Source organism: Beta vulgaris, chromosome 7 (assembly GCF_026745355.1).
Source record: "Beta vulgaris subsp. vulgaris cultivar EL10 chromosome 7, EL10.2, whole genome shotgun sequence".
Classification (NCBI taxonomy): domain Eukaryota; kingdom Viridiplantae; phylum Streptophyta; class Magnoliopsida; order Caryophyllales; family Amaranthaceae; genus Beta; species Beta vulgaris.
In genome coordinates, this window is record NC_079208.1 from 22,388,897 (window position 1) to 22,406,969 (window position 18,073).

Below are 18,073 nucleotides of genomic sequence, written 5' to 3' on the forward strand. Positions count from 1 at the left end.
ATGAATGAGGAAATACCTGTAGAATCGGACGAATGTCAAACACGAATGAAACTTCGGACGGACGGAGTAGCAGAATGCGAGAGCTCGGACGGGAGTTACTTCTCTCTCTAAAAGCTCAGTAAAAAAATTGCTGAGTCTCTCTCTCTAGAAATTTTCTCAGCGGTGTTAAAATGATTTCAGAAACGACAAAGTCACGTATTTATAGAGGGGTGAAAGTGACCCCCTAATCCGGTAAAAATAACCGTTGCCATGGAAAGTTGACCTGTGGAGACCGGCAAAATGGCGCCTCTTTTTTGAAAAAAGAGAAGGGCAGTTCCAGGTCGGTCAAAAGAGGAAGATCAACCGTCTTGGCGCCTAAAAAGTAACTTCCTCTTTTAAGGGGCAAATGTTGTAGCCTAAAAATCAAGGGCTACCAAGATGACACGTGGCTTCATCCTAACCATACAAGTGGCGCACATTTATGAAAGTAAAGTACATGGGTCAGAGGATTATGTGGGATAAAGTACACCCTTCTGAGGAATAAGTTGTACTAAAACCTCTCTTATGGCCCAAATCTGTACTTAGGCCTAGCTAAAACCTCTTATACTCCTGTATAAAAGTGAGGTGTGCTAAACAATCAGTACTTGCCATGTGTCACCATATTACTGCTTAGCCAATCAGATGCTCCCAAATTAGGGTGACATCAAGGTACAGCAGTCATTTCAAACAGTATAAATAGTCCTTGAAATCAGGGGAAAGGTACGTTTGTCAGAGGATAATACTGTTATTCTGCCATAAATTCTCTCTCTCTCTACTTTCTCTCTCTAAAAGTTCCTTCATATCCCTGATATCTGACTTAAGCATCGGAGGGGGAAATACCACCCAAACCTCCAAGGTGGTCCCTTTTTGCAGGTTGCTGGTCAGAAGTATGCACTGGGATCCGAGCCCAATCATTGTGGCATAAGTCTCAAAATCAAGAATCCAAAGTTGGGAGTTGTTGTATTAGTTTACTAGTTTCATACTACGTAACAAGTTCCTTTCATATCAAGTCAGTTCCCTTGCAAAGTTTCAAATCTGAAATAAACGAATTGAAAAATCATGTTTCGTTTTTGGAATAAGAAAACAAGGGAAGGGGAACTACACTTAAGTAGGAACAAGAAGAAAATCCTACCTATTCCAAATTGGATTAAGAACCCTTAAACCAAACAAACTGAAGGTCTCGGTTTTAATCACAAAAAGAAATTTGAAAAACCTAAAAAGAGAGTTGATTTACCATGTGATAAAGTTTGTATGTTTTGTGGAACACTGGTCATTATAGGAACTCATGCCCTATTAGACTTGTTCGCCTTAACGAGAACTTGGAAAAAGAAATCTATTGTCCTTGAAGGAAAGGCAACATAGTTGCCATGGGCAAAGTTGGTAAGTCATTGTCACATTCCATAGATAACGTTTTTGTAGTTGATGGTTTGAAGCATAATTTGTTGAGTATTTCCCAATTCTGTGATAAAGGGAACTTTGTAAAATTTAATAGTCAACAATGTTTGATCATCAACAAAAGCACTAAGGATGTCGTTTTAGAAGGAAAAGGAAAGGGATTACATATGTTGTGGATCTTAACCTTGTTCCCAAAAATAAGTATACATGCCTTAGTGTTATTGATGATGATCCTCTTTTATGGTATATGCGGTTTGGACATGCTAGTTTTTCTTTGCTTGACAAACTTCGTTCTAAAGAACTAGTTTTAGGTCTACCTTCAATTAAGTTTCATATAGATCGTGTTTGTGATGCGTGTGCTAAAGGGAAGCATGTTAGATCCTCCTTTAAGTCTAAGAATCTGGTGAGTACCACAAGACCATTAGAGTTGATTCATATGGATTTGTGTTGACCAATGAGGATTCAAAGTAAAAGTGACAAGAAATATGTGTTGGTTATTGTTGATGACTTCTCTAGATTTACATGGGTTATTTTTTTTCTTTCTAGCAAGGAAGAGACTTATGATGAGTTCCTTGTCTTTGCAAAGAAAGTTCAAAATTTGAGTGGTAAAAAATTGTTACACCTTAGATCTGATCATGGCAAGGAATCTGAGAACTTTAAGTTTGATGACTTTAGTAAAGATCATGGCTTACACCACAATTTCTCTGCCCCTAGGACACCTCAATAAAGGAATAATAGAACCTTAGAAGAAATGGCTAGAACTATGTTGATAGCTAGTGGTCTTCCTATGAACTTTGGGGCCAAAGCCGTGAATACTGCTTATCATATTATAAATCGTGCCATGATGAAACCGTTGTTAATTAAAACTCCTTATGAGCTATATTTTGGTAAAAATCCCAATATTACATATTACAAAACATTTGGATGTAAATGTTTTGTTCATAATAATGGGAAACAAAATCTTGGAAAATTTGATGCTATAAGTGATAAAGCTGTATTTCTAAGATACTCTTCAAGTAGCAAGTCTTATAGAGTTTACAATAAAAGGACTATGTTGTAGAAGAAAGCGTCCATTATATTTTTCATGAAACAAATAAAATTATTCCAAGCACACAGGTTGATGATGACTTCAAGATAGGTTTAGCAAAAGACCAAATTCTCATTGATGATGAGAATTTGGAAGAGGAAGAAGTCATGGGAACAAAGCCTAAGGAACAACATCATGTTCCTATTCTCAACGAAGAAGAAGAACTAGGTGAGGATACACAAGTGAATGAATCCATTATTGTTGAACCTGGTTCCCATGAACAGGGAAGTGAAGATGATCAAGGAAATCAAGTTTCCATCCAGGATTTCCAACCAAAGCCTTGGAAACATCAGTGTTCCCATCCCGTGTAACTCATAATCAGTGACATAAACAAGGGAACTCAAATGAGATCCCAAATTAGAAATTTTTGTGCTTTTGTATAGGATTCTTTTGATAATAACCACTTTTAATTACTTCGTATCAAGTGGTTATTATCAAAAAAAAATCCTATACAAAATTAACAACTAGTATCAACATTAATTGCTTATGGAAGTTTAATCAATAATAGCCTTATATACACTAGGGTTGCAAAATCATATGTCTTTTAATTACTTCGTAATAATTTTCATCAAAAGTTGTTTACAAAAATTGAAAAGGAAAACTGTAGTTGTCAGTGTTGTGTTTATTGTTTGCAAATGATGAGGAAGAGAATATAATGATGAAGAAGAAGTTGTAGTGTAACTTGTTTTTGGGAGTGAGAGATAAATTAGGGATTTTTTTTTTTGTGTAAATATGGTTGGTAGTTACTATTTTGTTTTTATTTTTTTTCTTTTCATATTTTTTGGTGTCTCACATGTATTGTCTACTCCTACTCCTCCTTATATACTTCTTTTTCTCTCCCAAACTTTAAAATCTTTGACCAAATACTCTCATTAATATATACACAAAAACATACTCATGTAGGATCTTGTTAGGGTCTCAGCGTACATTTTCGTAATATCAACTTTTTATATTTTTTATTAATACGAAATCAAAGATATTAAAGATTCAATATATATTTGGAGACTGTATAAAAAGCAAACAAACATTATATTATTCGACGGAGGGAGTATAATAAAGATGTAAATTTGGGTGGAACATATTGATGTATTTGTAAGGACTAAACACTAGCATGATTATAGAGCCTCTAAAAATTGTGCCATCGTGCCATGCTGTCACGGGTTTAAAATCCCAACCATACAATTATACAATACTAGTTTTATATGCACATAATGTGTGCGAAAATACGTAGAAAATTATTTTTTTCTTAGAGGGTGTAGAAAATTAAATTAATTGTTAATTATGTATAATAAATTAGGGATTTTTGAATTTTGTTGACGGTTTACTTTTTGTAATGTTTTTTTTAATCTTTTTTTTTTACTTTTTTAATTAATTAGGTAGTTTTCTTTTCTATTTTTAAATTAAAATAAGTAGTTACTCCTTTTTTTTCTTTTTTCTATTTTTTGATGTCCTACCCCTTTTGATATATAGAATAGAGATATAAGTCCCTTCTGTGTTATTTCGTACGGTATACTATATTTTTTTCAAAAAAATTTGTCAACTTAGCAATTACTTTTTGAGACACATAGTTTAAGACTTTGAAGCAACAAGTTGTGTAATTATCAAATATAGTAGTTGGTGGGGGTATTCTTTATTAAAGAAAAAGTTAAGTAACTTTTTCCTAATAAAGGTGAAATGCAAGCCAAAAGAGTAAAATTAATAATATAATAGTAGTAGGAAATATGTAAAAAATAGAAGTGTTCAAACTAATTTGAAATAAATATAAAAGAAAAGAGTTCTGAGATGGAGGGTGTATATTTTTAGTACATATTAATATTGTTTTAACTATATGTTATCTTGGCATTTTTGTAAATTATTTATATAAACATGAATAAATTATGGAGGGACACTTGTTTAGTATATTCAGGTGGGTCGAAACATACCAAATCAGGTTAAAATGGGTCAATTTGGCTTATTGGGTCCGGCTCGATTGAGCTCGAAATGCTTTTCATGACAATTACTTGAAAATGAAGCTATGGGAATAAAAACTTGCCAATAAAGGGGGCCCTATATGGCTATATTATTACAGCGTAAATAATACTAATAGCATTAACATTTTTCTTTTTGAATATGAATATCATCAAAGTCAAAATGTTCATATTACCCAAGTTTTGTCCCCAGTTGAGACCTTTGAAACTGACGTAAACCAAACGAAATTGGATAGGGATACAACAAAAAAAAAATAAAGTGCATCTCACAAACATAGAAATCTAAAAGAACAGCCAACCAAATCTAGATACGGTGGCAAAGTCATATTATAGAGCACTTTAGAATGTTAATACCACAAGTAAATGAAATCGTGTCTTGTGGGCCACTTTGTACCTTGACACAGATTTAGTCCAGTATTAGGTGGTTTAATACATAATACATGCTTATCCGGCATATATTTGCTAATTCTGTAGACTTCGTATCATCAAATCATTGAACTTTCCACTAACACCATCCAAACTCCAGCTGTTACAAGTTTGCAGAGGGAGGTATGGAGTGCTGAAGGAGCTGAACTAGTGGAAGAATAAGACGTCAAAATAGTCAAATGCATTTCACAGGGGATTATAGGAAGGAAAATGATGGAAAATTTGACTGTTTCACACACCTACACAGCTCATAACACGGATACAAGCACTCACATATGGAAAAAAAAAAAATCCACTTCAAAATCAACAATGGACATCAAGTACGCCATATTTCCTGCTGCTAACGACATACTACCATTTATGATTTGCAGGAAGGAAACTCAAGTTTCTTACCATTTGAGCTTCTGTAGAGTGTAAATGATCCATCACAAGCACTGTTTGCACTTCGTCAACATAAATGGTCTGTCTGTCAAATTTAAGCAAGTTACACAAAATATGCATGTAATTTATATCGATAATTAGCCTCCTTAATCACATAATTATGTACAGAAAGAACTCGTTACTAGCCTATTTTACATACATCATCAGGCTGTTCAGAAACATCAAACAATCACACTAATAAACTGACCACTTGAAGACATCGTCTGGTCATCTGGTGTGAGGGTGTGAGGCTGTGAGCCTGTTCAAAGTGAAGTAACTTTCAAACAATATAAGAGGTATTACCTTATGTCAACATTGCTAAAAAGTTAGAATGAACTTGGAACAAAATGTTGCAGAGTGCTATCCTATCAAGGGCATGTCATTTTGTAGTTGATGTCTTGAAGAAATCGACATGCTAAACAAAGAATTTGGACTTGTCCTATTTCTTAAGAAAAAAATGAAGGAAACAGGAATTTCACAAAACATGAAGCTATATTTCCAATCTTCAGATAAGAAAAAGTGTCTTAATCCACTGATTGAGAATATATAAAGGTATATAAAAGAAATAGCAGGTCTTGTGAAAGAATACCTTAGAATAAAATTATGATAAGACCACCTTACTTTGTGCCTTAGAAGGGTCTCTTTTTTTTGGAAGGAAAAAGGGGTCTAATATTAGATTTTGTAAAAACTCTTCATAAAATAAGATTTTGTAAGAATAGGATTAATAGAATTATATATTAATATTATTATGCTAAGCAATATTACTTTTATATCCATCTAAATGGTAGGACATATAGTAACCTGTCCACAAAATAGCATGGTTCCCAAGTCTAATCATGCAATTACTTTAATTTGGATAGACTTCAGCAAGATTATCCATCTATGAAGCTCTAGACCTATTCATGTCTAGATGAGAATTCTGTCTATAGAGTTAGAAATCACTCACAATATCTGATCATGAGGCTGATTATTAATTTGAACCTCAATCACTTCATATGCTGTGCCTTCTCATATCGCATCTGTAAGAACAATTGCAGAAAAAACCAGATGTGCCTGGAATTATCTACTCTTTCTTCATCGTATATCTACAGCATAGTCAAATCGGGCAGATCAAATAGCACATACTAAATTATTAGTTAATAGTCAAGCAAACATATGGCCTAGGTGCATACTACCAAAGCAATTAGCAGAAATACGGAACTAGAGCACATGGAGACAAGTGAACAACAATAAAGATATTACCTGAAGATAGCATTGCAGGATGCAAAAATTCTTGAAGTTGATGAGATTAACACAAACTCTGATGGAAAAGCCAGAATAGCCCACTGAACTACCAACTTGGCAAAAAGAAGTCATACGCACAAGGTAACTCGGGCTTCCAACTTATAAAACAATTTAGACACACAAGCAACCCAACATCCAAAAGCGAGATATATATACAGCTTGAAGAAAATGTTGATCAAGCAAAATAAACAATAATGAAAAGTTCACTTCTCAGGGATTGGGGGGGGGGGGGGGACTTTAATTGGTAATCATTCTTGAGATCGGGGGAAAAATAATGAAGAAATGACCCTTTTCTTTTCCCTTTTGCAGACATATACAAAGTCATAGCTGCAGGAGTTGTTCCAAGGAAGAATCAATAAATTAAGAATCAAACATCCAAATGAATTTCATGATACATAAAATACAAGTAAATTGGTCGTCTTGGCACCAACAGCTACAAGTTTCTGGGATTTACATCCCATCCCATGGCACTTTCAACTTGGGTGGAGTAGTGCATACTGGAACCAGATTTCTCCGTGCCACCCACTTCTCGTGCTTGAATGGAGGCTATGTGGCTGGCAGTCCTCCATTGCATGATATACCACCAAATTAATATGGTGTGTTCTGTTTGTTATCTCTTTTTAACTGAACCTTCAACTTCTTACCACCTAACTGAAAGCCATTCATCATACTAATAGCAGATTGTGCAGATGCCGGTGAGTCATAACTGACAAATCCTGTAGAGTGTAACATAATAAGATCTAACCATCCTGACTATGCAAAATGAATACATAAAGGAAAATACCATACCAAAACATTTGCTGAGGCCAGTTGCTTTGTCAACAAAGACCTTAGCACTCAAGACCCTGCCAAATGGCTGAAAGGCATTTGCCAATTCTTGATCACCGAATTCTTGAGGTATGTGGTATATAAACAAATTAGCACCAGGAGGACCTACATCATGAAATAAAAATAAAAGTTGGGTTAACTAGAGTGACCATATATATATAACACAGCAATTTGTCATTTCACCTTTATTATCGAAAAGGTCGAAGGTAGAAGACATAGCAACTCTTAAGACTCAAGAACATAATTTTACAGCAATAATAAAATTACACAAGGTCCCAGAAAAGGGGCCTGTTAATTAAACAAATGCAAAGGAGAAGCTTTTACAACCTTCAACCTGACTTCCAGAACTTGAACCTGCACCAGGAGACGTTCCTGAGGGACTGTTTGCAACACTAGATGGCATGGAGCCAGGAGAACTGCTAACAGGTCTGTGATTCATCATCCCTCCAGGATATGTGACAGGATACTGAAGATTTGGAACAGCAGGATAACCAGATCCAACATAGCTTCTTGGTGCTACCCCAGGAGAAAGATCAGGTCTTACACCACGTAAACCATTTCCTTGATTTACTGGAGGAACCATATTATGGAATTGATTTTGCATCGGGGGCAAACGATATGGCATGAGCCCGTAACCACCAGGAGCCTATATTATGACCAAAAAACAAACAGTAAAAGAACAAGCATTGAAAACTCAGCAACAGAGATACCAATACGATTCTCCAAACAGAACATGAAAACAATTATAGAGTATCATACTGCTGATTGTGTTGCATAAAGGACTAAAATTTGACAAATAATTGTGTTCAGGTAACAAACCTGGTAACCATATCCATTATATGCAGGACCATAGCCCATTGGCATGGCTCCAAATATTGAAGAATGTTGTGATGGATCAACATTTGCCACATTAGAAGCTCGTGACTGGGCCTTCTGAGTCCTTCGAGCTTGCCTTTCCTTCTCTGTATCGGCCCACTTCACTACTAAAGGGACATTTGAACCCTGATAAGAAACAGTACCGATCAGATAATGAGAACAAATCTAAACCAGAAGAATCTCTCTATGATTCATATATAACCCCAAAACAAAGTCAATTGTCAACATGGGAAAGTGCCATAAACTTTTCTCCAAAATTTTAAATACTAATCCATGAAACTGAGGTTTAGGGTGAAACAAAAAGTTTTTGGAGTAAGACAATATAAACTGGCCATAGACAGCTCATATTGCCATTGTTTATTATTTCACATCCACAATTAATGAATATAATCATAAAAAATCTAGCAAAATTAATGTCAATATCATATAAGTGCTTTCATCGAAGATAAAAGGCCTCAACTATCTCAGGAAAAAACCTATCCAAACTAAAACACACAATTGACTGTGCAATACAAATAGAGGTGAAAAACATGTCACTCAGCTTGGTTTATATTCAGGTGGAGAATCATTTGGTTCATACTAAGTCGGTCTTGGTTGGATCTATTATTCTACTGTCAAATAGGTTATCGTGATATATCAATCGATACTGGTTGTACTGTCTCAGTTGCTTTTTTGAGTCTTGTTCCACTTCCACTTTGATTATGTGCATTATTCAAATAACTCACTTTGACCATATATTTTTTACTTATATATTGAAACAAAGGGTATTATGTAAAAATGTTACTTCCTCCGTCCCACAAAGATTTGAACAATTGTCGGGACACGTGGTTTAGGTGATAAGTTGTAGTGTGATTATCAAATGATATTTCAATAAGAAAGTAGATGTGATAGGAGTTGGTAGGGTATTTTTTATTGGAAGAAAGAGAAAGTTGGGTCACTTTTTATCGATAAAGATAGAGTGCAGGCCAAAGGAGTGTAAAAAAAATAATATAGTAATAGTGGGACCATGCCAAAAATGAAAGTGTTCAAACTAATTTGGAACAACATAAAAGGAAATTGTTCAGTCTGGGACGGAGGGAGTATATGATTTGTCTCAAAAAAATATGAAGAAAAATATATTTTTTATAATTTTAACAAATCGATGATTAAAGTTATTAATGGTTAAACTTGTGCATTGACACACATGTTCAAGTCAAAGAGTAGCAACTAGAGAAAGAATGAGAGGAAAAGTATTAAATTTTTTGTCGCTTGATCAATTTGGGTTTGGGACAAGTAGTTTATGGTACAAGTTTGTCATTTTGGTCAAGTGGATTGGGTACGGTCGATATTGCCAAATGTATATAACATAAGCTAAGACAAGAAATTGTCTCCAACCCTCTTGCCATAGCAGTTAGGTATTTATCCATGGTCTTCTTTTCTCTTACACGTGGTTCCATGATGAGCCTTCGACTTGCCTTCCTACAGTTAAGGGGTCTTCTTTTATCTTACACGTGGTTCCATGGTGAGCCTTCGACTTGCCTTCTTACACTTAAGGAGTTAAGGGGTGTTTGTTGTATGAAAATTTGAGTATGGAATAATCTCAAAGAGGGCAAAGTCTCATCTTTCTTCAAATAGATTGGGATCGGGACAAAAAACCCCTAATCCCAACCTTGGGGGTTTCAATGGGAGAAAGAATTTCCTAGAAAATGTATTAGGGGTTTCAATGGAAGAAAGAGTAATAGCAAGTAAACAATATAAACAACTCTACGGAGCGAAAATTAAAGCAATGACAAACAAATATTCAACGTGGAATCAATCCTTTAACAAGTAGAGGAAAAACCACAAACTATTTCATTAATCCTTCGACGAATATTAGCAAAAATCCAAACTCACATCCTGTGAACTACAATCTCTCAAGAACTCTAACTAGAAACCTAAGAGTCTTTGTAATCTCTCCTCGTATTCGATGAACATACAAGATAATGATTCCAATCCCTCTTTATATAGAGGATGAAATCCTATCCCTAGTAGAATCAGGGAAGAAAAACTCGGCCGTTCCGTTCTAGAAGGGCGCTTTGTAACGGGTTTGAGAGTTGCCGTTCCGAGAAAACCCGTTCTAGAACGGTGGAAGGAAATTCACACCAAACTCGGCCGTTCTGCCGTTATGTAACGGATATGCGGCGTTCTAGAACGGTTTTTTGGCCGCTTTGTGTTAAAACGCGAGGCAAAGAAGGAAAAAGGAGAACAAAAGCATAAATCGGACTAAAATTTCTCCAATTAAATCTTACCAGGCTTCTTCATGCTCTAATTCAACACAAAACCCTAAAGTAATTTCATTTAATTACTTCAAATTGCAGTCTAAAATGGAAACCCTAATTTTTAAAGAAACCCTAATATGCGTATGGGAGGAAAATGATGCCCCTGCTTCACCGGTCACGACAGAAAATGCCGGCAATATACCTTTAGATGCTTCTGGCATCGTAGCCGCCGGTGGACGCCGGCCGTTGTTGAAGCAAGTTATTCTCTTATTTGGATCTGGTGATTCTTCCTCTTTTCTCTCTCTTCTTTTTTCTTCTCTTATTCATTTTATTTTGTGACTGCTAGTCACGTGAGAACTGAGATAAAATATCTCGCTCGTTCTCCACTTCTCTCTCTTCTTTTCTTCCTTTTTTTTCTTATTTTTTATCCCCTTTTTCTTTTTTGTCCCCTATTTTTATTCTCTTTTTCTTTTTATTCCCACACTCAGTCACACCTTTACTATTGCACCAAAAAAAAATGAGTAATTTCCATCAAAAGTACCCCAAATGTTGTACTGATAACAAAACAAAGTTAAAACGCTGCTTATGTGAATTTTTTCACAAAATTCACGCCGCGACGACCGCGAAACGTTCTATTTGGCCGTTACGGGCCGTTCCCGCGAAAACGCGACCGTTACCGAGAACGCGACCGCGACCGCGTTTTTTTTCTCAGAGTAGAATTGACATCTAACAAGATCTAATCTAACTAGACTTAGGAAACTAGTAATTATCTATCTTCCTAATACAATTTTCAATCTATTAGGAAATATATAATTTATAAAGAATCCTAACATAACAAGACTGGAAAAAATAAGACGAAAATAGAAAGGAAATCGCATAATTCGGGGGGGGGGGGGGTGTTAGGTTCCACCCCTGGGCGCGTCAAACCCTGCGGGCAAACATAAACTTTTTAGTTCATCTATAATTTTTCCTCAAACACTCCCGAAACCCACAACGTATCCCCGGAACCTCCTAACCATGTTGGACTATTGGGCTTGCATCACTAATAATCAAAACTAGAATTGCAAGCAAAATTACCAAAATTACCATATTGCCTTTCATAAAAGAAAAGGAAGAGAGGTATTGGTAGGGTTCTTTTTGTAAAATTCTACTTGATCCCTAACTTATAATCATCACCAACCACACAAGGGATTGCCAATATTTTCATAAATATTCAATCACCCAAACTCTAGTTCCCTACCTAGCACACCCACATACCAAGCTTCCCATTGACATTTCCTATCAAGCAACCAGTAAACAAGAGAATAAATTATCTCTATAATGCATGAATAGAAGCAACCTTTACCAAGTGAATGCATAAAAGATGGAGAGAGAATTCTTGTGGATGAGGCCAAAATCAAGCGAAGGTGGCAAAATGTGTATCTATAAGTTGTTTAATGGTAATGGAGATACCAATATATGTTTAACATAGCTCGGAGAGCTCGGTAAGCAAAGTACGCATAGTTTTATAATTCTTGAGAACATATTACGAGATATTACCTCCGTTTCTCAATAAGTGAAACACTTTCCTTATTTGAAATGGTCCCAATAAGTACAACCAAGCTCTAAATGGTAAACAAATTCACTCTTATTACAAATATGCCACCAAAAAGCAAGAGGGGACCACAACTTTTTTGTTTCATCGCTTAAATTACTCTACCTTATTGTGGTCTCTCTCTACATTCTTTGGTAACTCCCCACTTTCCGTGTGTTTCACTTATTGAGAAAAAGGAGGAAGTATAAGTGTAAAAACGTTTCTCTCGGATAGGGAGTGGAAAGGCACTAAGGGTTGACAAGGTTGGAGGTGCCTTGGTAATAAAACTCTCTAATGCTATACTAGAATCTAGGAAGATGTCAATTTCAGCATTATAGTACCAATATACAAGAATAAGGGAGACACTCAAGCATGCAACAACCAATGGGGTAAAGAGCTACTTTGAACACGTAAGTCAGATGGCTTTCAAGTTGAGTAGAATTACATATAAATGTGGGGGAAGAATGGGATAATCTATGTTACTTGGACTCTTGAATTTACCTCGGGAACCCGTGTCGCATCTTTGACACCCAAATAAGGTGTGGACACTTCAAGACTCCTTTTGGGCCAAAACCATGGAAGTTTTTCATAAAGTAGCCCAGTCAAACACCGGAACACATACATGTGTTCAGCATGAACACCCGAGTCCAGGCAACATCGGGGATAGCAATGACATATAAATTAAGGTTAAGACTGAGATTTATCCATGAGAGAGCGTATCAAATACCTAGGGCCAATCATGCAAAGTAACATTTGTCACAGTTAAATTGTTGGGTCGCACGAAAGGAAGTGTGCCTTGACAGCTTTTCATAATACAAATATACCACTTAAATAGAGGCAAATATAACCAAGTAGCCAGTCGCCCGCGTATGGCAACCTTATAATTGATGGCTATCTACAGAGATGAAGTAAAAGTACTTTAGTGGATGATTAACCATACTAGAAGAGATGTACTTCCTTTGCAACATGAAGGACGGCTTATAAATTAAGAAACCCATGAGATAAGGAGAGAGAAAAATGAAAGAGCACATGAGATGAGATTATGAGAAGAGAAAGAGAGAACTCACAATCCAAAAACGGTATATTAAACTTCTTTAGGAGCTTAATGTGACAGTTACAAAAATTTTAGGAGCTTTATTAAGCTTCTTTTTTTCATTGTTGGTAGTTGTTAGTTGGTATTGGGGTATATTATATTGTAATTCGTGGAATGTTGGCCTCAACTTTCGAGTAAGAGTGTGGGGTAATATTTATTAATTATTGTTGGGGGTCTCTATGAAAAGAGAGATATAATATAAAATTAGTGGAGTCATGCCATTTTAGGAAGTGTATCCAGTATCAATCAATTGGGACAAAAGAAAACAGAAAGTGTATTAATTGATATGGGAACGTGGGAAAGACAGACCTCCATTTTATGCTTTCCGTTGACAGCATCCATGGCTGCAAGAGCCTGCTCCTTAGTCTCATACTTCAGAAACGCACAGCCTGCCATGAAAGGAATGAATGACATGACTAATTTAATGTTTTCGCAGTCAAATTGTAAACATGTGCGCGACAAGAATTTTCCAAGCATAACATCCTAACAAATAAATTTTTGATGGGGCAAGGAACCATGCATAAACCGATTTATTTAATATCATTATTCGGTATTCATTAAAAATATAGAAACCTTTGCTTGTCTGCTGAGATCCCCTCAAAATTTGCAACTCTTTAATCGTCCCATATTGAGAAAATAAAGCAGAAACCTCGGCCTCTGAGACATTCTTCGGAAGCATGCCAACAAAAAGCTTATGCTCTAATAAAAGAAAAGTTCGAAAAAAAATGTCAGCAAGGAAACAAGCTTCATGCCTTTTATAAAGAGAAACTGACATAAGGTATTGCAAATCATAACAGACATCATGTCAAACTCAGGACAAAAAATCAATAAGACCTAGTCTTTCCAGTTCGCCATCTGCATACTTGACTTGCAAGGGACTGGATGCCTGAGGATAAAAAGCAGCGAATAGAAGATCAGGAAACAATAAGATAAAATAGAACGAAAAACAAGCACATCTTAAAAATAACCGAAATCTTAATAACATATGCATACCAATAAAGAACATATATAACCATGGGAAATAACAATTTAAGAGAAGGCATAGAATAAAAGGAGAGGGGCACTAGGTAATATATGGTTCTCAAAGGCTGCTGTCAAGTTAACAAATCATTCAGTCTAAACTTATTCCATCAGCAATAGTAGCAGAAAGAAGCCATTTAAATGACACGATTACCGTACATGATGTTTGACTATATTGTGGCAACAAAGAGTACAGCAATGAAAAAAGGAGCTCCCAAATAGAAAAGACCAACAACACAACAGACAATACCGAACCTAAAAATCAAGTATTGTACCACAACCCAGGTCAGATAATCATTGTTCTAAGTCAAACAGTACCACACGACATCAACGATAATATAAGGACACAATCAAGCTGTAAATTTCTAAGGGGCTTCTAGCAAGTTTGCATGGAGAAGGAGAGCTACGGGACAGAAGATATAAACATGCAATCATCATTGATGAAGTGAACAAGCAAGCAAGTCAGCATAAAGAAAAAAGCTATTGGATAGAAGGCATAAACGCACACTCATCATTGATGAAGTAATAAAGCATAGCATGCATAAGTTATGAAATTCCAACAGAAATGCCACTTATAAGTACATCAGCAAAGCGCTAGCTCCTAATCAGCTAGTCAGCAACTTTTACTATGACGATTCGTTATCTCTAGATAAGATCACTTTTCAACAAATTAATAGTAGCACTTATTGATTTGCACTTCATATGATGTGTGTTTGAGCAAAAGTTGGCTTAATACTAAGGGTACATTTTACTGCATCCCAAACTCTTAAACTGCATAGTCTCTTAAAAGTTTCAGCAACCTTGCATGGATTTTTGGGAACTTTTAGTAACAACATACCCTTTTGCACTAATTGCTATAGATTCTAGCCAGCATTCATCAACATTTTCTACATTTTCAGGGTTTACCAATTCCACTGCAACCAGCAAGGGGTGGTGCAAAATATTACAACTTCTGGAATTTGTTGACCTATTACTGTTCTGGTCGAATGCTCTTCATTGTCAGCTCTGATGGCATCCATTATTTGATGTTGATTGGTATAGAAGATGGAGCTAAGTTATATGCTAGCTATAGGCTATTGTTTAGAATATTCTGCATTTCCATGATATTTTTTTATAATTATAATTTAAATAAAAGCAACATAATCCCTATGCTATAGAAAATACATAAATGAGTGAGGCATTTCCTGATCCTGGATAAAACGAACTGTTTCAACCAACAAGAGTGTTTTATGGAGTCATCCAAACAAGAGCTCAAATATTAAGGACAGGAACTAGGGATAAAAGGTAAAGATTATTCCCCCACTCTCTTGACAACCCCAACTAGAGCTCTAGCATGACCACCAAACTTGAGAAGTTTTCATCATAAAATGAATTTGTTCAACTCACCTTCCTAAGAAATTACTCAGCATGAGGTAAGATAACGTTTGCAGAGGTTAAGATGTAACTACGGTTACTCTTAACTAGTCAAAGACTATTGATGTGACTATTTCAGTATGCAAACCAAATAAATTTAGCAAGGATAGGGATGAAACAATCATCCCAAAGACTTGAAATCATATAGATTATCACAAAATGAAAAAATTTATTCAAATGGGCCAACAAATCCTGTTGGCAGCTGATTATAAAACAAATAATGGTGAAATCAAGCAACCATTCTACAGAAGCACAGTACAAAGTGAATCGCTTTCTCTTCAAATATACCAAACTATGGAAACTTGCAAAGTTACACTCTCTTCAAAACGTCAGTGAGATGTATGGAGTTCAAAAATTCATCTGAAAATCTATTGTTCTTAATCATCGACCCATTAATCTACACAAGATGTCAGGCATGGATAAGCATAAAAACAGGATGCAATAGGTATATAATAACATGAACCAAGTCCCACTCCTAGCCTCCTGCACAAGTTACACCCCAATCAAGGTACGCAGTAGGCTACATATTATCTGTTGATAAACAAGATCTTCTAAAGACAAAGTTTACCATAATCATCATCTTTATTGTCCCCAGTCAACTAGTCCCTGTTATAAGAACAGTACTTTCAAAACCTCTCAGCCCAAAACAAGTTTCACTAATGAAGCATAACCACATCAAGAACAACGATTGTCTGTCCATGTGAAACATACATCATTGAGAAACACTCATCAATAAACTTAAAAATGACTTGCTGCTAGTGACTATATTATGTAGAAAAATTGTCCAACAAGTTATCTATTCTAAATTCACTCAATAAGCTAATACTCAAATAAAGTTCTGATTTTTCCAATTGATTCATGAGTCTAGCTCACAAAAACAAATGACATTGTCGAGAAGAGGTAGGAAACCTACAAACTATGGAATTCAATCAGTTAGCATTAACATTCCATAATTTAACATACAACATTGACAAGTGCCCTGACACATCTTTGAGCATTAATATCAGATCTCTTAATGGCTCCTCCTCAACCCCACAGATTCTTCATCACCAAAGTTACTCTGAGAAAAACACTTGGTTGCCACTGCACTTCTCAGTCCCGCAATCATTCACGAAACCAAAGACATCGGCAACTTTCCACTTTCCAGTTCATATCCAAGGTGAAGGCGACAAACACAAACTCAATTAAGAAACAAGTTCAAAACTCAACTATTACTTTCCAATTTACATACATTGCAACAAGAACAACAGAACAAGAAAAAACATCGTTGCTCAATTCAGTGTTATGTTGTTCAGCAGGATTTAGACATGCATACATCTTCAAATTAAAAATAGCACACATTGGTGGCATCACATGTAGAATGTAGCAAAGTCAACTCGTTGAATAAAATGAAGGAAGTTGAAGAGAAAAACAGATCATATATAATAATAACAAGAGATCAACAAGCAACTTACTCCAGGAAGCGTCTTCTTATTATGACAAGCATTGACTGCTTTGTCAGCTTCCTCTCTTGACGGACAAATCAGAAAACAACATCCTACAAAATTTAAGACAATAAACTCAAATCTGAACTCAGATCAACCAAACTAAACTCGCATTGACTCGATCAAATCACCTCTTGAAGCTTTAGTAGCTTTGTCTTTGATAATGTTAATTTCGTCAACGGCTGAGAACTCCTTGAACATAGCAAGGAGTTGAGCTTCTGTCATGTGCTTTGGTACTTGACCTACGAACAACTTCACGCTTTCTTCGCTGTGCTTTCGCCCGCCTTTTTGCTCTTCCGCCATTAATGTCTCCCTACTTTCTCTCTCCTCCTTACTTTCTCTCTCCTCTGTTCACTTCACTTTCTTGTCTCTGATCTGTCTTTCCTCACTTTCTCTCTCCTAATTTTCTCTCTCCTCTTTTCTTTGTTTTGAGTCGTCTCAAGTGAAAATGGCGTCTTTCTAATTCTAAAATGGCAAAGTTGGGATCTTCGGTTAAATTGTTATTATTTTAAATTTCGTCAATAAAAAATTAGTCCCTTGTGTTTGCGTTATATTTACGAAATTACCCCTATATTTTGTTAATTTTAGATGCTCAGATCTGAAACAGAGGGTAATGCATGGATAAGAAATGACTAAATTGCCCTTCCTTGTGTTCTGGGATGCTTTTAATTTATTTTTTTTTCTCCACTTTTTTAGTGCATGGATAAATATATTTACAGGGTGGATGAAGTGGGGTCGATGTGTTGTTAGCTTTGAAACTTTGTACTTGTAACAAAGAAATTCATAAGATGTGATTTTATTAGTTTGTCCAATCCCAACGCTTTGTTTTTTGGCTGTTGAAAAGTGAGCTTAAAACCATGTTCTTATCCTCCCTTTACAATTGGAAGATCTTCTTCTTATGACTATGTTTAGATTAAATTCTTCTTAAGGAAAAGTCTATAACATAACTTTT

The 18,073-nt window shown here is 35.7% G+C and overlaps 1 protein-coding gene across 1 annotated transcript; it reads right to left on the reverse strand.

Moving 5' to 3' along the window:
- Positions 1 to 6,872: 6,872 nt before the first annotated feature.
- On the reverse strand, positions 6,873 to 17,599 carry LOC104908965 (RNA-binding protein BRN1). The gene is made up of 9 exons (XM_010698134.3): positions 17,253 to 17,599; positions 17,092 to 17,174; positions 14,039 to 14,090; positions 13,778 to 13,903; positions 13,514 to 13,593; positions 8,245 to 8,427; positions 7,753 to 8,071; positions 7,387 to 7,530; positions 6,873 to 7,313 (listed from the first exon to the last, which is right to left on the reverse strand). The coding sequence occupies exons 1-9, from the start codon at positions 17,422 to 17,424 to the stop codon at positions 7,186 to 7,188; spliced, it is 1,287 nt and encodes a 428-aa protein (XP_010696436.1). The 5' UTR covers positions 17,425 to 17,599; the 3' UTR covers positions 6,873 to 7,185.
- Between the last annotated feature and the right edge of the window lie 474 nt (positions 17,600 to 18,073).